The 25,377-nt window shown below is 37.6% G+C and overlaps 1 protein-coding gene and 1 long non-coding RNA gene across 7 annotated transcripts in view; one reads left to right on the plus strand and one right to left on the minus strand.

Moving 5' to 3' along the window:
* The window catches only part of LOC123504911, a 15,270-nt gene extending 7,859 nt beyond the window's left edge, over positions 1 to 7,411 (plus strand). Inside the window, exons 2-4 of one of the 2 annotated variants that reach the window (XR_006674982.1) lie at positions 2,964 to 3,105; positions 3,460 to 3,684; positions 6,821 to 7,411. This is a non-coding gene — a long non-coding RNA (uncharacterized LOC123504911). The remainder of the gene's footprint in view (positions 1 to 2,963; positions 3,106 to 3,459; positions 3,685 to 6,820) is intronic. The other variant, XR_006674981.1, reaches the window with a different exon arrangement.
* LOC123504909 (alanine--glyoxylate aminotransferase-like) lies at positions 410 to 25,377 on the minus strand. Of its 5 annotated transcripts, none has more exons than XM_045255827.1 (8): positions 25,367 to 25,377; positions 19,177 to 19,327; positions 16,031 to 16,223; positions 10,029 to 10,194; positions 9,469 to 9,624; positions 7,533 to 7,628; positions 6,775 to 7,023; positions 410 to 3,615 (listed from the first exon to the last, which is right to left on the minus strand). In XM_045255827.1, exons 2-8 carry the CDS (start codon positions 19,324 to 19,326, stop codon positions 3,456 to 3,458), a joined length of 1,170 nt encoding a protein of 389 aa, XP_045111762.1. In that variant the 5' UTR covers position 19,327; positions 25,367 to 25,377; the 3' UTR covers positions 410 to 3,455. The 5 variants fall into 5 exon arrangements, with proteins under 5 accessions (XP_045111762.1, XP_045111759.1, XP_045111760.1 ...); XM_045255824.1 differs by lacking the exon at positions 25,367 to 25,377 and adding an exon at positions 23,222 to 23,353; XM_045255825.1 differs by lacking the exon at positions 25,367 to 25,377 and adding an exon at positions 23,074 to 23,215.

Raw genomic sequence — 25,377 nt, forward strand, 5'->3', positions numbered from 1 at the left:
GTACATGTTTCTCACGGTTCCTTTTCTCTTCTTTCAAGACTCAGCTATTGTTCATTTCCTAGTTCTTTTAATTCTTCCTGTTTGTTACATCCTCCTCTCTTTCTCCATCAATTCCAACCTGCTTCTTTTCACATCATTGATTATTGTGTTTGGTACAGTACATATCTATTGATCCCTTCATTATTGGTTTTCGTAGATATATCCTTCTTTTCCTGCCTTTATCTCACTCTGGACTATTGTTCCCAAGCCATGTCCATTTTCTCTAATTAATGAAATTCATCTTCCTGTATTAATATTTTCTTCTCTTGTGTGTTTCTCTCCTGATTTTCCATTACCCAATCCATTGTGTCAGTGTTATGACATCTTTTAATAAATTCAAGATGTAAGTGTATAAAGGTTTATTCAAACATTTTAAAGCACCAATCTTTATTATGCATATAAAAATTTCTTATAGCACCATTATTTATTGATATAATTTCTGGTATATGGAATTTGACATACATACATTGGCATGGTTTACCTGTCCCTCAGGAAACTAAGAACAACAAACACAGAAAGCTGGCAACTTGTACTCATCATAAACAGATGTGATGGAATGTTAAAGACGACTGCTGGTAAATTTAGTACACCTTTACGAGTTACATTTTGTTGGCAAGGTTACAAATTCATCAGATGGCAAGAGTTGTGTACTTGACAGACACAATGAATATTGTGTCTAGTAAATTCAATTATTTATTTTTTTTTCATAAATTAGTCATGTAACCATGTGGTTACATAGGTCAGTTTACTCACCTGATGGTAAAGTTTCATTATATATAGTTGTTGAGATGTCTCCTTAACACTTCTCTCCAGCTTCTCAGAACTTCACTTCATGGCTGCATGTGCCAGCTTTGTTCATGTTATATAGCTACTTGCCCAGTTCCATATAATGTTCATCTTTGAAAACTATCAATTTCATTCAGATCTCCAACTTTCATAACTGTCACACACTGCCATTCTCATACATTTTGAGATTACCTTTGTCCACTCCTCTTCTCACCAAACTTGCTCTGCAGTTACTTTATTCATCAGTTAAAAGAAGTGATGTTGAAACAAATATAATTTCTATTTTCAAGACAGTAGGAGATTAACATGTTAATATTGAGCTTTGAGCTCTCCCTTTACTTGTAGATTTGTCTAAAATTGTCTAATTTTTTTAATCTATTCAACTAATAATATTTTTGATAAATGGTTCACAGGACTGCTTCTGCTTTCAACTTAGTTTTATCATTATAGAGACTTCAGTGTAAAGTCCTTGACACTGCAAATATTTAGTGCATTTGATAAGGTTCTAGTATACAAAGATTAGGTCATGGTCCTAAGATGGGCAACAGTTACATTTCCTACTCTATATCAGAGTGGTGTGAATTGCAACTGGTGGCATACAAGAAAAATTTTCTTGCACTGCTAATTCTTAATATGTAATGATGATTCAGATAATGGAATTAGTATAAATGTTAGTAGATTTGTAAGTGACCCTAAGATGGATAGGTAGATAGGTAAATTGTGTTTTATTCCAACAGAATGGCCAAGCAAACATAGATAAGATGAATATCTAAAGGATGTCTTGTTTTGTTTGTTAATGCAGAGAAAAATGGCTGACAATGACACAATGCAAAATATTTCTTGGGAGGAATTTGTACCTTCTGAATTTCACCTAATAAAGGTAGAGGTGATCTGATTGGTCATAGCTGTTTTGTAAGGTATATGACCAAGATTATATTTCTCATGTAATTGTTAGGATTAATAACCAAGATATGAGTAAATGTTTTGGGTTCAGACTTGGCAGTTAATAAAAGGCCGTAAAACTAGACTAGATAAACTTAAGGGTACAGATACAGGTAACCCCCGATTAACGAATGTTCATACAACAAAATTTCGCCATAATGAACGTTTCCTTTTACTACCATCTGCTCGTATAACGAACACCAAACTCACTTTAACAAAATTTTATCCAGGTAATTTTTTCCAAGTTTGAAAGCCCCGTCATATCATGCAAGCCGATAGGCTTTTGAAAACACAAGCACCTCTCAAGGGCAAAACGCGCACCACTCACTCCCCTATCCTTCCCCGCTTTTAATTTGAAACAATAACAGCGTCCAGCAGCAGCTTGTCTTCCCTCGCTCAACATGCCACCAAAACACCCTGCATCCAGCCCTGCAATGTCGCCTACCATTGCTAAGAAGACCATGAAGTCTCTTACTCTCGAAGTGAAGCTGGATATTATTCACAGACATGAGAGAGGCGAGAAAACTAATAAACAGCATTGCTTACCACCATGGCTTGACTCCATCTACTGTCTCTACTATTTTCAAGTCGGCAGACTCTATTAAAATATTAAGAAGGCTGGTGAGACCGTATCTTCCTTGCAAGCTAAAAGAACCACCCAAAGTTGTGACTCTGCAATGGATAAAATGGAAAGCCTTGTGGAAATGTGGTACATAAGTATGCGGTGCAATGATGCGCCTTTTGTTTACGTTCCACAGGTTGCCAAATAGTGTCTTTCCTGCTCCACTCTCCCTCCCTTCATAAATTTAAGAGATCAACATTATAAAGTTAGTGTGTACATTATTATGACTTAGAACTTCATAATTTTTACTTTCATTAAACCTTTTACTGTACTATGATGCACTCTCACTTTGTTCACTATCAATGGAAGTTCAAGTTAGGAGTCAAACTTGTTATAATTGGTTCGCTTAACAAAAAATTCACATGATGAACCGTTTTTATAGGAACGTAACCCATTCGTTAAGTGGGGGTTGCCTTTAATAGGTAGATATGTCTTGTAGGCTACACACATAAGCATGCTGGCTTCATGTGGCAAGTTCTGATGTTCTTCATTCCGAACTGCTAAGAAATGATAGTTATGAGATGAAGATTTATTGCTACTTTTATAGACTAATCCAAATTGTCACTACTTTCAGCCTGCCACTAAGCTGCCATAGTCTAGTCTGGAGGAAAGTAGCAAGGGATACACACAACACTGTGTGTGTGGTGCAGCAACACAATACATGGTATCAACAACATATTGCACACATCAAAATGGGGAGTGGATGATATGTCAAGGTGAGTGTGTCTTTACAGTCTGCAAAACACATCTCTAGTATAAATTTAAGATTGAGCAGTTTTAAAATAAGACATTACGATTTGGACCCTGTTGTGGTGTGGTACATGAAATACTGCAGTACTCAGAAGTGGAAGTAAGTAAATCTTGGTTGCATTTAATGCTCACCACCCTCATTACATCAATTCTTTCACAACTATCACAAATTCATAGTTCACAATTCACTAGTGAAACATATTAATTGTATAAAAATTCTACCAGGATACAATTATAAAACCTTACATAATAGGTAAAATAATTTTGTGAATAGTAAACCTTTCATCATATTGAAGAATATAAGGCATTTCTCATCTCAGAGTTTGCTGGTGATGACAGACTGCTGGTCAAGTGCTTCCTTCATGATCTTCAGGACAAGGTCAACATTGTCTTGGGTGCAGTTGTAGCCCATGAGTCCCACGCGCCACACCAGGCCGGCACTGGGCCCCAGTCCTCCACTTATCTCCACTCGGTACCTGGCAAGTTTTGAAACTCGATGTTTAAAGCAGAAATGTAGCAGTTCTACTAATGGACATATTAACAAAGTAAATGCTATTAGGTTTGACACAAGAGTTATTTGGAACTTAGATCAATATATATACATACATGTATGTATATATATTCATACATGTATACATACATGTATGTATATATAGTAGTTGTTGAAGTGAGTGAGGAGAGTCACATGCTGTCAACTAGCATATCATTTTGTATTGTATTCATCAAAGAAAAGCCAACCACAAATATAATGAGTGTTACTGAGCTACAAATTAAGACTTATGTAAATCAAGCTACAATATATTTCCAAGTAACAATGTTATGGGATATCAGCAGCACCAATGTTTTCACTACCAATATCAAATCCACCACTGCAATCACTCAGTGTGGTATTGCCATCACTACCAATAATGGTGATTGTGATTGTGAATGTCTGGTCTAATTCTACTTAAATTTATCCAGACAAATCTACAAGCCCTTCCTAATGTCCTCAATAGAGATTTGTCCCTGATGGGGGTTCAGGTCAAAGGTACCCCATGTCAAGGATTAAACTGACTGGAAGGATGAGACAGCATTCCACAAATCCCTTCAGTACCACATGCATCATATCATCATCCCTGTCTCTGGTGTACCTCACACACTCCAGCACCACATGCTCAAACTGTCTTGTCCTCTACCATGTCACACATCTGGCACTCTGCCATAGGACTTGGACCATCTGTAACTCCCTGCATTCACATCCATACACTGTGCCCTCATTCAAAAGAGATCATCCCCCAGGCTTCCCTCATACCACTTTTCATACATTGGAGCCTTTTTCACTCTTCTGTTCCATCACATTCTTCCATTCACTCAGTCCCACATGTTTCACTCTTCCACTTTCTTACATTCTATTCTAAAACCCTTTCCATTCCTAACAATCATACTCCAGTCACTTTCAACATGCCTCCCATACTTATTCGCTCTCATCCTTAATGTACTTCATAGTCGATCCATCCACTGATTCAGCATGCCCTCATTCTTCACCTTCTCACAGCCAGATACTTGTATTCATCAGGAGGGTGGCAGTGGCATAGTGGATAAGGTGGTGAGCGTGGGATCGGGCAGACGTCCACGCGTAGGTTCGAATCCCACCACGTACAGCCTTAAAACACTTTGCCATTTGTCGAGTGGTTTAAAGTTGCCTACATATCACCATGATACTCAGGTTCTAGGTGGTTACAGTCAAGATGAGCTTGGGCGGTGATATGGGCCTTAATATGGGTACCACTATAAATAAAATTGCCTGCGCCACTAATGGGCGGAAGCTGAACAGCGCTTCCCATACACTCTTCAAGTGTGCCTACAGGCGCTATAGGCCTTACCGAAAAAAAACCTTATATAAACAAGACGTTTCACTGCCGAACCGACTGCTCATGCACTCATCCGCATCGTCCGTGCGGTAGTCTTCAGATTCTTCTCACAAACACCCTGTTCACACTATATTATTTATTTTTATGTTTTCTATCAGAGAAACCCCACAACATGTCATTTGAGTAAAAAAAATATGCAGCATGTGTGTTGGTCCAGAGACACAGAGCAGCAATCACATCTTTCCCCATGAATAACTGAAAACAGTCTAGATCACTCGTAGCACTAGCTTCATGATGTAGAATAATACTAGGATGTACATCAGGAAAATCAGTGTTACATGTAGGTAGAGGGTTAGGTCTGGTGTCAGAGAATGGGTCTGAAAGAAGTGTGAAATCTGTTTGTCTACCAGCAGCTGTGGGGGGTGAGGCAGGAGGGCTCTTCTCCCCACACCCTGTCATTTGCAAAACTCAGGACTGGTTGTTTCAACTCTTTATCCATTTTAAGAAAGTTAATTTCTGTTGGGTACCAAGCCATGTAGACATACCTGACAATGACAAGGTTGATACTTTCACCCTCCCCTGCTCTCAACAACTTTCACTTCCTGCTTGTGACTTTTCACCCACTCTGAAGTTCTTTCTCTACACTTGTTGGCAATCTTTCTGGTCTGGACTCACTTTAAACAAATTATGTGCAGTTAAACCCACCATCACCTCTTGGTATCAGCTATCTCATTCCAATAGACACTAGGAGACTGCTTTTGCCTGCTTATACCCTGGTCACACCCACTACTATTTTATGCCTTGCTCTCCTGTATCTCCTTGCCCATCTTGTGGTCCCTACTCCTACATCTCCTATATACTCCTTTACTGCCCAGTTTATACTCAAGCTCACCCCACTGCCTTGCCTCACCTTTCTTACTATCCTGAACCCCTTGCTTTGCTGACATACTCACAGAATTCTGATCTTTCTTTATTTTCTCCTCTTACATCATTCCTCTAAACCATTAAAATCTAATCCCCGCACAACCAATCCTCAAACCCCATTCCTATAGTGCCATATGGCTTATTGCAGTCTGGAACATTACACCAGCCCTAATAATATTAATTTAATTTTCCTACTTTGTTGTGCATATTTTTCCCCAGCCCTAATATTAACTTAATTTTCCTACTTTGTTGTATATATTTTTCCCAGTTGTTAGTTTGAATCTTTAGAGAACATTGGTTTTGAGGAATCATTCTAAAACTCTCACTGACTTCACAATGGAAATCAGTTAAATATCATGAAGTGAAATGATCAGATTAACGGAGTACTTACCAATACGAAGCTTGATCGTAATTTCACAAACATTTAACTTAGCCACTTGGGTAGTAAATGCCCTTCCTTCCCTTCTTTCTTTACCCTCTCTCTCTCTCTCTCTCTCTCTCTCTCTCTCTCTCTCTCTCTCTCTCTCTCTCTCTCTCTCTCTCTCTCTCTCTCTCTCTCTCTCTCTCTCTCTGGGTTCAAGTTATATATTTGTTTTCTCAAAGCCTATCCTCTAAAGGACTGACGGGTGATTGTTGACGCTAACATCTCTTTTACTACCTAAGCGATATATGTTTGAGAAATTACGATAACCCTTCATACCAGTAAGCTCTTGGTTGATTTGATAATTTTGTCTCACTAGCCCCATAGTATCTTCTTTTAATATAGTTAAGGATTAAACTAACTGTAATTTCTTCATTTAATATTAATTCTATGGTTAGGAAGTGAGTAATGAACAGGTGAAATGTACAAATAATTCTTACTTGGTCATGAAGTATTTAGTAACCTTCATCCAGTCTACTCCTTCAGGGACTCTGATGGTGGTGACTGTGGGTGTTCGGTTAGCAGGGTCACAGATGAACAGCTGCAGGTTGAGGTCAGCCAGACCATCATACAGCCTCTGAGCACAGGCAGCATGGCGTGCCCACAAGGACTCCAGACCCTCAGCACACACCAGGAACAAGGCCTCGCGCAGAGCATAAACTGAGCTCACTGGACCCGTGTGGTGATACCTATTGAAGAAATTAAGATTTATTATATCCATTAAGCACAAGTTCAGAACCTAAGTTTTTCTTATGAATCAATACAATAGAATGTCACTATTAATTGTACACAATCCATTTCACGAGGGAGATGTTGATGTATGGATTTTGTAATAATTCTTTAGGCACAACAAATCAGGGGCATGTGCAGCCTTTCTTTCAACTAGTCATACTCAAACAGAAAACCATCAATTCAAAATACTCCTTAATGAACACATGTGCTACTACTATGCACATAAATACAGGCTCTGCTTTGAAACACAAGTGCAATCTCCTTTTAGAATCTAATGTATTTTTGTTTTATTTATGTACCTGTTTTGCTGAATTATGGTTAATACCATAAAAGTGAGTGAGTGTTTTTTGCCTTTAATTTTCTTTTCCATGTATTTATTATCTATACAGTGGTGTGTCATGTTACACTTTGGGCCAGTCAGTATTTACAATCTCTAGGCCTTTTCAGACAATGACATGGGACTTACTTGCGAGGGGCTCCATCACAGCCCCAGTAATTGGCCAGCCAAGTTATGTCTGCATAGAAGCTACGGACGGGCTTCTTGCGTGCTCTCACTTTGGCCCTGGAAAAAATAAATAAATTTTAACAAATAAAATAGCAATTATGCAGAATTTAAGAATTACAGAATTATGCTTTTTACAAGTATATTTTTAAAAGCTTGATGTTTGGTGGCGAGAATTACAGAATTATGCTTTTTACAAGTATATTTTTAAAAGCGATGTTTGATGGCAAAAATAAGTCTCTGGGACACAATCTTAAAAAAAATATGCATACAGTACAGTAATACTCTGCTTAACGAACGTTCGTCTAATGAATTTCCAGTTTAACGTACTATATAAAGTTAGCTTTTTACAAACCTTGCCCCCAAGAAAGGATTGTTTTGTAATGCATAAAGTGAAATCTTACATGGAATACCAAAAAATAAAGCAGAGATGAGATGAGCCACAGACAACGCGGGAGACTCGCGGCCACTTGGCCACTGCTTCTTCTTCTCGTGACCCTTTTAGCTTGCGTGTTGCTTTTCCCACGATATTAAATTTGTTTTCACTCCTCTATTGCCTGCTATAATGGATATCATATCATAGTATTCATATACGCTCATGCCATGAGGATAACCTCGACTCCATGGCACTGAGTGATAGTGAATTACTAATGAAATACCGTGGCAAGTGATGATGAATTATTAATGAAATACCGCGGTATTTCATTAGTAATTCACTATCACTCAGTGCCATGGAGTCGAGGTTATCCTCATGGCATGAGCATATATGAATACTATGATATGATATTCATTATAGCAGGCAATAGAGGAGTGGAAACAAATTTAATATCGTGGTGAAAGACAACACGCAGGCTAAAAGGGTCACAAGAAGAAGAAGAAGCGGCTGAGTCTCCGCCTCATCTGTGGCCGATCTTATCTCTGCTTTATATTTTGGTATTCCATGTAAGATTTCACTTTACGCGCTTAATTACAAAACAATCCTTTCTTGGGGGCAAGGTTTGTAAAAAGCTAATAGAAAAATTTATAATTTTTTTTTTAACCCATGTGGTATGTTGAGGACCAGCCCAGAACGCATCCCCCCTATTCCCATTATTTCCTATGGGAAAATTACGTCCGCTTAACGAATATCCACTCTACGAACAGCTTTGACACCCCCTATCCTGTTCGTTAAGTGGAATATTCCTGTATTAAATTAGCTGGTTTGAAGACACAATCTTAAAAAAATGTGTATACAGTACTAAATTAGTTGAAGTTTGAGGAAGTGTTACCTTCATTTAAAACTTTTTCATGCACTTGTTAAAAAATCTTACATGTGCCAATTCTAAGTCATGAAAAATAAATGTGATAATTGAGAGGGATTATCAAAAATAAAAATTTGCCGAGTTTAGCACTGAAGGGAACTTCAACAATGTATATATAACTGATCAGTATATTGCAGTAAAATATGTTTCATATTTTCATTATCTAAAAATCCCAGACTTTTGTTTTTATTTATCAGATTAATAAAATTTCCTATTCTTTTTATCACAAGAATCTGAAATGCTGTCAATCTAAAGTCCAGCAGCTGAAAAAAAACATCATACCTTCCCATTCTGAAAAGTTATACTACAATATACAGAAGATGGTTCCCAATGCCTCTGTTCTTTCTCTTTTATAGAAATCATAATATATACAGAGAAAGCTTCCCACTATCCCTACTAACCTTAAATCAGCCTTTAGTGGCACAAAGGGAACACTAGCACCATCCTTCCAACTCAACTGTATATTGTTAGTCTAAAATTATGAGCAAAGGTACCTGAAAGTTAAATAAATACTAAATCAAGCAATCCACATACTTGTACTAAAATAATTTAAAGTTTTGAGCAAAGTAGCATCCACAAAAAGAAAGGTAAACACACACATAGCTCTGTCACTGAAGGCAATGGGAGCCATGGATGGGGGTGCTGAGATAACCTTCTGGGTGCCTGTGTAGACCACATCCACGCCCCACAGGTCCATCAGGAAAGGCACGCCACCAAGTGAGGCCACAGCATCAACAGCAAGCAGCGCTCCATACCTTGGCAATAAAACACAAGAATACAAATCATTCATATTAGTCTTCAATAAGTATCTTTATAAATCCACTTAGAGTAAGAATAACAAAACTGTACAATCAGTTACATTTTGGTGGAGAAGGGAAGACAAGGATAACAATTACAGGCATGTCTCAAACATTGTGTTCCTGTCACTACTGCAAGCAGGACAATCCAAAATGTTGTTATTGTCAAAACAGTAATAATAAAACTGTGAATATAAATTATTGTATGGTTAATGAAATGTTCAGCTTCTACATCAGGTGATCCCTATCCTGTGAGTGGATGGAGAAGCAAGCGCATCACTAACCTGAGTGCACAACAATGGACAGAATTACACAAAAATGTGGATATAAATGCAAAAAGTTTGAGAAAACAAGTGGCTCACTTCTGGCACAGTGGCCCCACGCCATAGATGGGCTGCAAGGCACCTGAAGAAGACTCTCCTTGCACAAGAAAGAGAACAGCCGGCCTGTGTTCCCTTAGAGCTGCCTCCAACTCATCCAACTGAAACACTTCTCCTGCAGGTTTCTTCACTATGCGAACATCAGCCTCTGAGATAAAATAATGCTATTCACTTCAGGAGTTAAATATAAACAAAATTTCATGGTTTTCATTATTAATCAAGTCTTTGCAACAAGATATACTGGTATGACATGCAACCTCTATTTGAAAATGCTAACTCCAAGATCTGTTTGCATCAGTCACTATAAACAAGTGAGTCACCTATGCTGCCATCAAGTGGATGAACACCATTGGTAAGTCAAGGGAAATATTATAATTGATCTCTGACTCATATAAGTATTAAACCAGTTTCCAAAAACAAAAGTCAAAGGTACCATAGGAAAGCTAACAAATTTCTGCATATAATAAAATAGAGAAGAGCATCATTGGCTTGGAAAATGTTTACATAGGAAAGTTGTTGCTTACCATATTATACATCATTTAAGCATGTGCTCATTCATCATATATAAACACACACACAAACACACACACACACACACATATACACACACACACACACACAAACACACACACACACACACGGGACATCGTCGATGGCGGAGGTGGTCGCTGAGCTCCAGAGCAATCATCTATAATTCTACAGTTACCTAAGAGTAACCAAGGTGGGAAAGGAGCTGGTAATGTTTGTCCCGTCTCCATATAGTCATGTTAACTGTTGATTAGCAAAATAATGTCCAGTGAAGGTAAATATAAACTGTAGCCTGCGTTTGAGCCATCAGCTGGTTTGTTTACGTCTGCGCAACATGGCGGCCGTGAACTCGAAAGAGGAATCAGACTTCACAGGGTTTCAAGGAATAATGGAGAAGAGCGCTTATGTGAAGAAAATTCTGGAGTTAGAAGGTAAAATTGAAAAACTGTTTGAAAAGTATGAGGGCCTGGAAACGAGTTATGACAATGTAAAGAGAGACTGTGCCGATATGAAGAAGGAAAATGCAGCACTGAAAGAGGAAGTTAAGCTAATTAAAGTGAATTGCGAAAAATGTGGAGAATCTCTAGGAAAAGTGATGGAGAAGCAGGCTGAATGGAAAAAAAGTCAGGAAGTGGAAAGAAAGGAGGTAAATTACAAAGTTGCAAGTCTGGAAAAGGAAATCAAAGAGTCAGGGAGAAAACTTTGGGCCTTGCTGAAATTATAGATCAACAGATCATAGAAGAGAAGATAGCTGAGAAAGTGGTGAAGGTTATTAAGTCAAATGAGACATTGGTGAGGAAACTGTAGACAAAAAGAGATGTGTGGTGATATTTGGTGTGGAGGAGGATAAGACACCGAGTAAAATGGAGAGAGAAAAACATAAAAAGGTGATAAATAATATCATTAATGTGGTGCAAGAGGAGGAAAAGACCTAGTACAAGAAATAGAGGACTTCCATAGAATTGGAAAGTTCACAAGAGAAGGTATGAGGCCAATAAGAATCAAACTTAAGTCACAAAAGGATGTAGATGAATTGGTGGAGAAGTCATGGAGGCTAGCCCAGCAGGAAACAACAAGGAAGATTTGGTTGAGAAGAGATCTCGGTGAAAAGGAAAGAGAAATGTTAAATGAGTTGAGAAAGGAGGCTTTGAAAAAAATGAAGAGAGGACAGAAGAGAAGAAAGAGTTTTCTGGAGAATCTTGGATATGAGACTGAGGAAGTGGTTCATAACCCAGAAAAGTACAGCAAGAAAGGACTAAAGAAACTTACATATGAGCGAAATGTAATGTATTCCAACATAAATGGAGTGATATCGGGATTTTAGAACTCAACGATTACTTGAGGGACAAGAACCCAGATATTGTGGGTCTTACTGAAACAAAACTGAGAGAGGAGAAGACCTGATGAAGGTTGGAGAAGGAAATATAACGTTTGGAAAAGAAATAGAGTAGGTAAGATGGGAGGAGGAGTGATGTTGCTGGTTAAAAAGATATAAAGGTGGATCAAGTGAAAAAGGTATGGGAAAGGCAGAAGTGCTAAAGATCAGAGCAGAAACTAATGAAGGAAAAAGAGGCACTACATAGTGGTGTACGTACCACCTAAGACAAATGCATGGTCAGTACAGGAATATGAAGAAATGATAAGTGATACAGGAACATGTCTGGAAGAAATGTTGGGTGGCTGTGAACGAACTATAATGATGGGAGATTTTAATTGTAAAGAGGTGTGTTGGGAGGACTGGTCAATGGAAGGATCAGAGACAACATGGGAAATACACTATTGACACTGGCAATGGAAAATGTGTTAACTCAGTGGGTCAAAGAAGATACTAGGTTTGGAGGAGAGGGAGCATCGTCAAGACTGGACTTGGTCTTTAGTACAGAGCCAATGGTCATTGAGGAGATGAGGGTGGAGTGCCCTTTAGCAAAGAGTGATCATGCAGTTTTGGAGTTCAAGGTGATAGACGAAGAGAAATCTAGAAGAAATGAAGAATATAAAGTGGGAAGATGGAATTATGCCAAGACAGATTTTGGAAACCTAAAGAAATTCTTTCAAGAGACAAATTGGATGAAATTCAAGAGTGCTAAGGAGCAAATGAAAAGTGGAAGGAATTTATAAAAATATACAAAGAAGGTGAGAAAAATTTGTACCAATAAGACAACATAGAGAAGTTGGAAAGCAGGACTGGTTTAACGATAGATGTGAAAAGGCTAGAACAAGAAAAGAGGATGCATGGAAGAGGTGGAGAAGGAAAAGACGGATTAAGCAGTGGGAAAGTTACAAAAGAGCAAGAAATGAATATGTGTTGATTAGAAGAGAAGAAAGAAAGAAACAAGAAAAGGATATAATTGATAAATGTAAAGACCAACCAAGGCTTTTTACAGACATGTGAACAACAACATCAAAAATAGAGAAAGTATTGAAAGTTTAGAAGTAAATGGAGTATACAGTGAAGATCCCAGGGAAATGGCAGAGGCTATGAATGGATGCTTTCGGAAGGTATTCACAAAGGAGACTGCTTTTGACAAACCACTGGTAATGGAACAGAAAGGGATTATGAAGGAGTTTCAAGTAACTGTGGAGGAGATCAAGAACATGATGGGGAGTTTAGAAGTGAGAAAAGCTGTGGGACCTGATGGGGTATCAGGATGGATTTTAAGAGAATGCAGGGAGCAATTGGCAGAAAAAGTTTGTGAAGTAATTGATGCCTCATTAAGGGAAGGCGTAGTGCCCCAAGACTGGAAAAGAGCTAACATTGTCCCAATCTATAAATCAGGTAACAAGAGAGACCCATTGAACTATAGACCAGTGTCACTTACAAGTGTGGTAGCTAAGATGTGTGAGAGGGTGGTGAAGACTAGATGGACAGACTTCTTGGAGAAAAATGACATACTTTGTGAGTGTCAATTTGGTTTTAGGAAAGGGCGTTCATGCACGACAAACCTGATATGTTACTATTCGAGGGTGATAGATGTAATACAGGAAAGAGATGGTTGGGCTGATGGAATATATCTGGATTTAAAAAAGGCCTTTGATAAGGTACCACACCAGAGACTGATCTGGAAACTTGAAATGGTAGGAGGAGTGCATGGCAGTTTACTAAAATGGATGGAAGACTTTTGGTAGGAAGAGAAATGAGAACAATAATTAAGGACAGACCATCAGAATGGGGATTGGTGGAGAGTGGAGTTCCACAGGGATCAGTGTTGGCACCAGTAATGTTCGCAGTCTACATAAATGACATGGTGGATGGGGTGTCCAGTTATGTGAGCCTATTTGCAGACGATGCAAAATTGTTACGAAAAGTGAGATGTGACAAAGATTGCGAACTACTCCAGGAAGACTTGGACAGAATATGGAAATGGAGCTGTACATGGCAAATGGAGTTCAACACGACAAAATGCAAGAAAATAGAGTTTGGCAAGAGTGAAAGAAGAATCAGGAGTATGTACAAGATAGGAAATGAAGACATAAAACCAGTCATGAAGAAAAAGACCTTGGGGTGACAATTACCAATGACCTATCGCCAGAGAGACATATAAACAAAATAATTGGAGAAGTATTGAACTTATTGAGGAACATAAGAGTGGCGTTCGTATATCTAGATGAAGAAATGATGAAGAAAATAATTACTGCAATGATAAGACCGAGGCTTGAATATGCAACAATACAGTGGGCTCGAACTTAAAGAAACACATAAGGAAACTAGAGAAAGTACAGAGGGCTGCAACGAAAATGGTGCCTGACTTAAGAGATTTGACTTATGAAGACAGACTGAAAAGAATGCAACTTCCAACCCTGGAAAACAGAAGAGAAAGGGGAGACCTGATAGCAATATACAGAGTGATGATTGGCATGGAAAAATGGATAGGGAAGATCTGTGTATGTGGAATGGAAGAATGTCGAGAGGGCATGGGAAAAACTAAAATGGCCACTTATAGGAGAGATGTGAAAAAATATAGCTTCCCTCATAGAAGGGTGGAAGCATGGAATAGTTTAGACGTGGAAGTGGTCAACGCAAGGAATATTCATGATTTTAAGAAAAAGCTGGACATTAATAGATATGGAGACGGGACAACACGAGCATAGCTCTTTTCCGTATGTTACAATTAGGTAAATACAATTAGGTAAATACACACACACACACACACACACACACACACACACACACACACACACACACACACACACACACACACACACACACACACACACACAGTAGTGTAGTGGTCAGCACTCGACTCACAATCAAGAGGGCCGGGTTCGAGAAGCGGCGAGGCAAATGAGCAAGCCTCTTAATGTGTGGCCCCTGTTCACCTAGCAGTAAGTAGGTACGGGATGTAACTTTAGGGGTTGTGGCCTCGCTTTCCCGGTGTGTGGAGTGTGCTGTGGTCTCAGTCCTACCCGAAGATCGGTCTATGAGCTCTGAGCTCGCTCCGTAATGGGGAAGACTGGCTGGATGACCAGCAGGCGACCGAGGTGAATTACACACACACACTGAGTAAATTCATGAGGGGAGTTTACTCAATATGGAATGAAGAAATCAAAAAGAAGTCTGAAGAAAAGGACCTAGGAGTAACCATTGCAGATAACTTGTCACCAGAAAAGCACATAAACAGAATTACAGGAAATGCCTATGAACTTTTGAGAAATATAAAGGTGGCACTCACTTAAATAGACAGGAGGAAGGAAGAGAGAGAGAAGAAAAAAAAAAAAAAAAAAAAAAAAAAACGCTTAAGAAAACTAGAGAAAATACAGAGGGCAGCAACAAAGTTTCCCCCAAGTTTAAGTGAAGTCATATGAAGAAAGGCTACGAATACTAGGTCTTACAACTTTAGAACAGAGAAGGTAAAGAGATCTAATAACACAAGAGTATAGAGTGATGAATGGACTGGAAAAATTAGATCGAGAAGACTTACTAATCTGGGACACCAGTGACACAAGAAGACATGGAAAGAAATTAAGAAAGAACAACTGCAGGAGAGATATCAAGAAGTTCAGGTTTCCACAAAGATGTGTAGAAGTTGGAACAGTTTAGATAAGTTGTTGAAGCAAGAACAATCAATAAGTTCAGAGAGATGTTGGATTTTCAGATATGGAGATGGAACAGCACGAGCATAGCTCTTTTCCTGTATGATACAACTAGGTAAATAAATACACACACACACACACACACACTATATACTACTGTATAACTTACCAAAAAAACTGCACCTTGTAAGAAATGGAGAGAAGGAAAAATCAGTTTCCAATTAGTTATCTTAAAAATAAAAGCATCAGCAAATTGTGTATCAAATTTATAACTGCCACAGAATGAAACCCTGGACATGTAAGCCACCATCAAAAAAGTACAAAGTTCTAAACAAATAATATGAAATATTACAACCAAGAAGCTTTCCAGGTAAGCATACAATTATTCCCTCTGCCTTGAATCAGCAGTGTAGCATTTCCCTTACCATGTCTGGATGCCATGTCAGCAGCACGCTCACCCCAGATGCCATTCTCAGCAATCAGGATGATGTCCTTGGGCTCCAGCAGGTTGCACATGGTGGCCTCCATCCCTGCATGACCTGTGCCACTTACACAGCAGACAACATCACTCCTGGTTTGGAATAAGTAACGCAGTCCTTCTTTCACTTCATCCATGATCTGCAAACACAAATTATAACAGTGGGAAGGCACTTATGTAGACACTGGATTACTGTTGCCTTGGCCATGTGGTAACTTATGGTAAGTCACTAGTATGTTTACCTTTAACAGAAGCTTCCATTATGGTAAATTTCTGAGCATATTGACAAGGCCTATTAATTAGTAATGAAAGCAACGAGTCATCAGTAAGACATTTGAAACATTTGAAACATTTATTTATAGCCATGTCATTTTACATACTGGTATATATGAGTATATCCAATCTTTACAGATAAACTAAGCTAGCCTATATAAAGTAGAACTTTTCAGGCAAGTACTTATCAGAGTATAAAATAGTTATACTGACTGGTGGAATAAGAACTATTTTAATAATAATAGTAACTAAAATGTTAGCTACAACGAACGAAATGTTTTTTCCGAAGTGAATTTATATAATAATAATAATAATAGTGATAATAAAAATAATAATAATAATAATAATAATAATAATAATAGTAATAATAATATTAATGGTAATAATAATCATAATGAAAATAGAAATGATAACCATAATAATAGTGATAATAATAATAATAATAATAATAATAATAATAATAATAATAATAATAATGACAATAATAATATTAATATTATTGACAATAATAGCAATAGTATAGATGATAATAATGATCATAACAACATATAATAACTAATATAATCAATAATAACAATAATAACTAATATAATCAATAATAATAATAATAATAATAATAATAGTAATAATAATAATAATAATAATAATAATAATAATAATAATAATAATAATAATAATAATAATAATAATAACAATCACAACTAACTGACACAATGTATATTTTACAAATCATCAATAGTAAAATTAGAACAACACTTGGTATATCTGATTTAGCAGAACATAGATTAGTAGCTAGACAAGATATGTTTTTTTAGCATTGTTTTAAATGCATTGAGATGATGCTTCTTGAATTTTGCGAGGAATAGTATTCCATATAACAGGTCCTAGATAATTAGTTGAATGCCGAAACTTAGAAAGGTGGTGTATTGGTAAAGAAAGATGATCACGGTGGCGCGTACTATAATCATGTGATGGAAGAATGCTGTGAATATAATTTTTATTGTTATACATGTGTGTGGCTATAGCAAGCTTTGTTATATCATTAAGTTTTAAAAGTTTGGTCAGTTTGAAAAGAGGGTCAGTGTGTTCAAGGTAGGTGCTGTTAGTTATAATTCTGACAACTTTTTTGAGCTGTAATTTTAAAAGAGTTAGGAATGTAGGGTAAGTAGTGAACCAAATAGGGTTACAGTATGTTAGCAATGTGTGAATGCGAGCAAAGTAGATGGATTTTAGGACATACGGTGGCATAAAATCTCTGATTTGATAAAGTAATGCAATATGTCTCAATATTTTTAGTGTAATATTATCTATATGGTACTTAAAATTTAAAGAGCTATCATAAGTAACACCAAGGAACTTGAATTTATCGATTTTAGTAATTATTCTGTTATTTATTAGCACATTAGGTAAATCCAGCATAGTTTTACCAGTGAATAGCATAAAGTAAGTTTTGTCAGTGTTTATTGTGAGCCTATTGCAAAGGCACCACTGATATAATTTTTTAAGTTCATTGTTAGCACTAAAAACAAGTCGATTTGGATCTGTTTCTATTAGATAAACTGTCATATCATCGGCAAATAAGATGCTTTTAGAGTCAGAAAAAATATCAGAAATATCATTGATGTAGAGGAGAAATAATAGAGGTCCAAGCACACTACCTTGTGGTACGCCGAGAGTAATTAAGGTTGAAGATGATTTTGCATAACTAAAGGAAGTGTATTGACACCGGTTTGTTAAGTAATCTGTAAACCATGAAAAAATAGGGCCGCGAATTCCATAGTGGTGCATTTTATTAAGGAGAACTTTATGGTTTATTGTGTCAAATGCCTTAGCAAAATCAATGAATACTGATAAAACAGAAAACTTCTTGTCAATAGCTGTAAATATGTCATTAGAAAATTTATTCAATGCTTTAAAAGTGCTACAATTTTTCGTCTAAAACCATACTGCGAAGGATTAAGAATATTTTTGTGTTCTAAGTAATTAATTAAATGTTTTTTCATTAATGTCTCAAATATTTTGGAAAATATTGTAAGTTGAAAAATTGGTCTATAATTTTTGGGGTCATCATGAGGGCCAGATTTATAAATGGGAGTAATTTTTGCGGTTTTCAACTTGTCAGGGAAAATTCCATTTGTTACAGACTGATTAAAAAAGTATTGTTAAAGGGATTGATAAAAGATTAGAGTTACTTTTGATGATGGTAGCCGATATATCATTTATATCAGAGGTTTTGTTTTTTAGAGACTTAATTACTGAATTCATTTCATATGTAGTGATAATGGGAACTACCATGGAATTTGGATAATTTTCTTTGAGGTAATCTAATGGATTTTTATTTGAGTGAGGAAGTTTGCTCTCCAGATCAGGTGCAATTTTAGAAAAATAATTACTGAAGGCATGTGAGATGTCTAAAGGATCACTTAGTACTTTATTATCATATTGCAATGTCTTGATTGTGTCTTTATTTTGAAAACTAGAAAACATAAAATTATAAGATAATCTGAAGACCTTCATGATCCAGAGTGTGCACCAAATGTAGGGAACTGAGGCAAGAATTGAAAAAGTGCAAGTGTAATTATGCATGAAAGACACGGCATGAATGCAGCAAACTGTTGCCAAATGGTCATGTGAAAATTGGGATAGGACATCAGTGAAACTAATAAGGAAACTGCTTCAATTAATGAAAAAAAATGACTTAAACAGAGAACTGTCATCACTTTAACCTATAAATGGTCCATGGAAATAGTCAACACTCTACCAAAATACAACAATGAAAACTTAAGACTGCCAAGAGTTATGTTCTCCATCCCGTCCCACCTGAGTGAACTCTGGGTGCAAGTGTCCCAGCAGGGGTTTAAGCATGGCCTGGTGGACCTGTGGTGGACTGTTGGATGGACCTGGACCCATCAACAGCTTGCTGGGGACATGCATAGGCCCTTTCAAACATTCTGGTGGTGGGACACTCATTCTGGAAAGAAAAATGCTGATACAGTACACCATTCAACTAAAGAATGAGCATAAAACAAAAAAATAATTTAGTGATAGGAGAAAAGTTTATGAAAGGAATGAATGCTCTGAAACTGATAACTGCACTATTCATAACTCATTAAAATAACACACACATATGGTTGTCAATTATCATTATTAGTCCTTTAATTTTCTATTCATCTATTTTTATGTAAGAGAGGAAAACTGGCCAAGGGTGACAAAAATTATCAAACAAAAAGATCCACTGAGATGCCAGTCCCTTAACAGAGTCATGAGGGCTGCCATGGTACAGTGGAACCACGCGCGCTTTGGGGTCCGAGGGGTCTCCAAGCGCACAGGTTCGAATCTTGTCCACGGTCCGAGTGTAGGTTGGGCTTCCTCACTCGGGGCAACGGTTTCCTAGTGGGTGGGCTTTGAGATAGGAGGTACCACAAAAAGTATCCCCTTTAACCCATAAATTCCCATGAGAAGCCCACATGGTATAAAAAGAGAGTGTTAGCTGAAAGAATGGGATAAATGTCTTGACCAGTTCTAACACACATGAATTATATATAAACTATTGTGACAAATATGACAATGTTACAAAACTTATATAGTTATGCAGCAAGAGAATGTCAAGGAATTAAATCAAAGAAATTTGTAGCTGAGGATGAGACACTATCGTGTAAACACACAGGAACTCTCCTGTGTTGGTCCACTTCCTTGATGTCCCCTTTAATCAGAGAGAGAGAGAGAGAGAGAGAGAGAGAGAGAGAGAGAGAGAGAGAGAGAGAGAGAGAGAGAGAGAGAGAGAGAGAGAGAGAGAGATGGGTAAGTGCAAAGAGACTATTCCATTACAAGGAAGTTCCAAGAATCATGAATAACAACTGATGAAGATGTACATAAAGGGAGGAAAAATCTCATTATTCCTTTATTATCAGAAATCCACATATAACTTTGTATTGTTGAGAAAAGCAATGGAAGTGAGTGAAAACATTAGTACACAAAGATATAGATAAACATTCATGACTAAACAGAAATCTTTAACAATAACTTTGAGAAAATGCATCTTGAAACCTTCCTCTTGAAATAGTTTAAGTTGAAAGTAGCAAGTCAAGGAGTTAAGAGTTACAAGAAAAAGAGTTGAAAGATTAAGGATAGCAGTCAACTCTTGCATTTGGGAGTTGGATAGAACAATGGTGAGAGAAAAGTAGAAAGCCTCGTGCAACACAGCCAGAGAAGGAAAGAAGGCATGGAAGTTTGCAGTTTGAAAAGGGTTGCTGAGATGAAATGTAACCTACCTGACACCTTAACCAAGAAAAACAATGATATCTAGAACTGGATGTTTTAAAGATACAGGACTTCATTTATTACTAATACTATTCACATAACTACACATGTTCACTTATTTTGTTAGCTTGGAGGAATGGATGAAGTAACAAAAACAATCATTCATAGAAGCATGGGTTACAAAAGGGTGGCTGGTTACTGTTGTATGTATCAATCTAAAGTAGTTCACATCATATCCAAATCTGGAGAGTCTTTGTAATCCCATCAAAACCAAGGACGTCACCTCTGTATTCATTTGACATTTTTCCATCTTCTCTGGAATCCCAACAGTTTTAATTGACAAACTCAGTTGGGTAGCATAATCTTGACAGTCTTTCTAGAGTAGCAGTTCATCACCTTGAATAACAAAAATATCATGCATATATATATATCTTTAGTATTCAATGGACTGCCTCATTCCAATACTTACATGACAGTCTAAATTATTTTATGAGAATAAGTTAGAGTGACTCAGTAGTGTCAAGGAGACAAGATACTTTTACCTCCATTATTCTAACCTAAACTTACTATCTTACACTTTTTATAAGAAACAAAATAAGCAAATAAACAAAGGCAAAAAATTGAAAAAAATAATACATATAGTATAGTAAGTTAGTTATGATACTTAATTGACACACACACACACACACACACACACACACACACACACACACACACACACACACACACACACACACACACAAGTATGATGAAAAGATAACCACTATGATAAGACCCTGACTTGAATATGCTGCAGTGTTGTGGCCACCACACATGCAAAAGGATATCAAGAAATTAGAAAGAATCCAAAGGACAGTTATAAAGATGGTGCCAGAATTAAGAACCTTCCTTATGAAAAAAAAAAAAAACTGAAGGAAACGGAACTACCAACTTTGAGGGACAGATGAGATAGAGGAAATATAGCTAATCACGATGTATAAGACAGTAAACTGTATGGAAAAAATTGATAGATAAGACCTGGTATCACTGACAGAAGATGAAGATAGACGGACACGAGGACACTAAGAAGACCATGAAAAGTTCGAGGAAGAGATTGTAACAGTAGTGTGTGCATGAATTTAAGAAAAAAATTGATAAAATTACAAATGGAGAGAGGGCACTATGACTCCCACTCGAACCCTGTAATATACAACAAGGTAAACACACACACACACACACACACACACATACACACACACACACAATGTCAAGGAAGAGTTATAAAGCAAAAAGGGTATTGTGAAATACTGCAAGAAGACCTAAATAAGATCTGGGAATGGAGTAAAAAGTGGGAAATGGAATTCAATGTGAACAAAAGCCATGTCATGGAAATGGGAAAGAGTGAAAGACGACCCGTGGGAATCTATAGGATGGGAGATGGAGTAGAACTGGAGAAAGTAAAAAAGGAAAAGGACTTAGGAGTGACGATGGAAGAAAACAATCAACCAGTAAGCCATATTGACAGAATTTTTAGAGAAACATATAATTTGCTAAGGAATATTGGAGTAGCATTTTACTACATGGACAAAGAAATGGTGAAGAAATTGGTAAGTACTATAATAAGACCCAGATTGGAATATGCAGGAGTAGTGTGGACCCCTCATAAAAAGAAATACATAAGGAAGTTGGAGAGACTACAAAAAATGGCTACAAGAATGGTTCCAGAATTTGAAGGGATGACATATGAGGAGAGACTAAAGGCTATGGATCTACCAACCCTGGAACAAAGAAGGGAGAGAGGAGATCTGATACAAGTTTATAAATTGAGCAACGGAATGGACCAAGTGGATAATGAGAAACTGATCCTGAGAGAAGAATATGACATTCGAAGCACAAGATCACATAGTAAAAAGCTGAGAAAAGGAAGATGTCTGAGAGATGTTAAAAAATATAGTTTCCCGCAATGATGTATTGAGACGTGGAACAGTTTAAATGAAGTAGTAGTGTCTGCAACGAGTGTGCATACTTTTAAAGATAGATTGGATAAGTGTAGATATGGAGACGGGGCCACACGAGCATAAAGCCCAGGCCCTGTAAAACTACAACTAGATAAATACACACACTAGTTAAACACGAGTAATACCACCTTCTGATACTTTCCTTCTCAGCAGGACGCCATCTTAACTCAATTAACATAACTAGCCTGAGATGACACATGAGCCAAGGAGTCACATAGCAACAACTGAGGCGAGCCAAGGGTCACCAGCCAAACCAGCCTTGACGACCACCAAGCACCAACCCACCCAGCCACTTGTTGATCATACAGCTTCACCACACCTTCCTCTCACCTCTACAAACCTCAACAATACAGCATACATGTATGGGTGAATGCTAAGAAAACACTCATCAGTTTCAATCCTGGCCTACGAAGCGAGGAAATAAGCGAGGTGATGGTTACCGAAAAAAAAGCGTACGTACCCTACCTATCTCATTATATAATCTCTTTTGTCGTCTTGCTGTGGTGGTGTGGCTGCCCCTCGCCTCCACCGCAGCACTCCACCACACATTTACCACCTCCAGACGCAGATGACACGCCACCAAGGCCTGCCAGTGGCCCAATACTCACATGCACAGCTGTTAGGGAAGATTGTTAAGACGGACTGGCGACGACTGAACTGCGGAGTGACAGGGTTGCCAGACGTCCCAGGTCACAGTCATGAGGCCACACTTAATCGAAAAGGCCAGAAAAGTGCTAACTTTATTACACCATAATGTAGATGATATACCTATTTATTAGGTTTAATAATGGCAAAGATCACCAATTGGCTACTAGATAGGGCCAATACTCCATGTTATCTTATCTTAGTATATTCTGCACAATCAAGATTATTAATATGTAGTACATTGAGTGTACTCCATAATATGACTCATTTGGATAAGGCTTGGATGTTGTCTAGCTAGAAAAACTTGCAGAATTTCATCAAAATCTCCCTGCCTGTCGCGAGTCGTGACACCAGACGACAGACTGAGCGGCGGGCATGAGGATCGAGGGAGGGCCATCATACCAGGACACGATGTACTGTACACTACACACACGTACTAAACCAATACGAAACACGTTTACCTAGTATATACGTGATGTTTGCATGTGTATAAATATAATTTTGAAACTCATTTTCTTGCAGTAACTCACAATACATTTATTTTGGAGGAAAATTAATATAATTATATAGTTAAAAATGCTGACTATCCTGAACAATAGCAAAGGACAACAAAAGGCCAAAATATGTTTGGCCGCTACGGTAGACCTAGATTTCCGAAGGCCAACATTCATCTTAACCTCATCAGTACCAAGACGCGTTTCCATATATTCACTATGTGCTTACTACTTGGTGATTTCATACAGCTTCAGAAACTCGAGATCATGTGGGGGATTTAAATAGTGAAAACTCTGGCCATTAATCTTCTCTGATCTCCATAGACTAGACCCTTCCTAATGTCAATAAAATGGTATAATCGTACCCAAATCTCAAGGTGTCCCTGGAGTACTGAAAGGGTTAAAAGGCAATCCTGGTACACACACACACACACACACACACACACACACACACATTTAAAAAGGCGTTTGATAAAGTGCCACATGAAAGATTACTATGCAAGTTAGAGGAGAAGGGTGGCTTAAAAGGAAGCACATTGAGATGGATGGAAAATTACTTGAGGGGGAGAGAAATAAGGACGATAGTTAAAGATATGAAGTCCAAGTGGAGAACAGTAGACAGCGGAGTGCCACAGGGGTCAGTATTGGCGCCAATAATTTTTCTCATATATATAAACGACATGCCAGAGGGAGTGAACAGCTACATAAATTTGTTTGCGGACGATGCGAAACTGTGCAGAATCATAAAACAAAAAGAGGATTGTGAAATACTGCAGGAAGACTTAAACAAGATCTGGAAATGGAGTAAAAAAGGGGAAATGGAATTCAATGTGGACAAAAGCCATGTCATGGAAATGGGAAAAAGTGAAAGACGACCAGTGGGAATCTATAAGATGGGAGATGGAGTAGAACTAGAAAAAGTAAAAAAGGAAAAGGACTTGGGAGTGACGATGGAAGAAAACAATCAACCGGTAAACCATATTGATAGAATTTTCAGAGAGACATATAATTTGCTAAAGAATATTGGATTAGCATTTCACTATATGGACAAAAAAAAAAAAAAAGAAGAAATTGATAAGTATTAAGATAAGACCCAGATTGAAATATGCAGAAGTTGTGTGGACACCCCCATAAAAAGAAACACATAAGGAAATTGGAGAGACTACAAAAAATGGCTACAAGAATGGTTCCAGAATTTAAAGGGATGACATATGTGGAGAGACTAAAAGCTATGGATCTATCAACCTTGGAACAGAGAAGAGAGAAAGGGGATCTGATACAAGTTTATAAATTGATCAACGGAATGGACCAAGTGGATAATGAGAAACTGATCCTGAGAGAAGAATATGACATTCGAAGCACAAGATCACATAGTAAAAAGCTGAGAAAAGGAAGATATCTGAGAGATGTTAAAAAATACAGTTTCCCGCAAAGATGTATTGAGACGTGAAACAGTTTAAATGAAGAAGTAGTGTCTGCAACGAGTGTGCATACTTTTAAAGTAAGATTGGATAAGTGTAGATATGGAGATGGGGCCACACGAGCATAAAGCCCAGGCCCTGTAAAACTACAACTAGGTAAATACACACACTAGTTAAACACGAGTAATACCACCTTCTGATACT

This window comes from Portunus trituberculatus, chromosome 17, assembly GCF_017591435.1.
Source record: "Portunus trituberculatus isolate SZX2019 chromosome 17, ASM1759143v1, whole genome shotgun sequence".
Taxonomy (NCBI): domain Eukaryota; kingdom Metazoa; phylum Arthropoda; class Malacostraca; order Decapoda; family Portunidae; genus Portunus; species Portunus trituberculatus.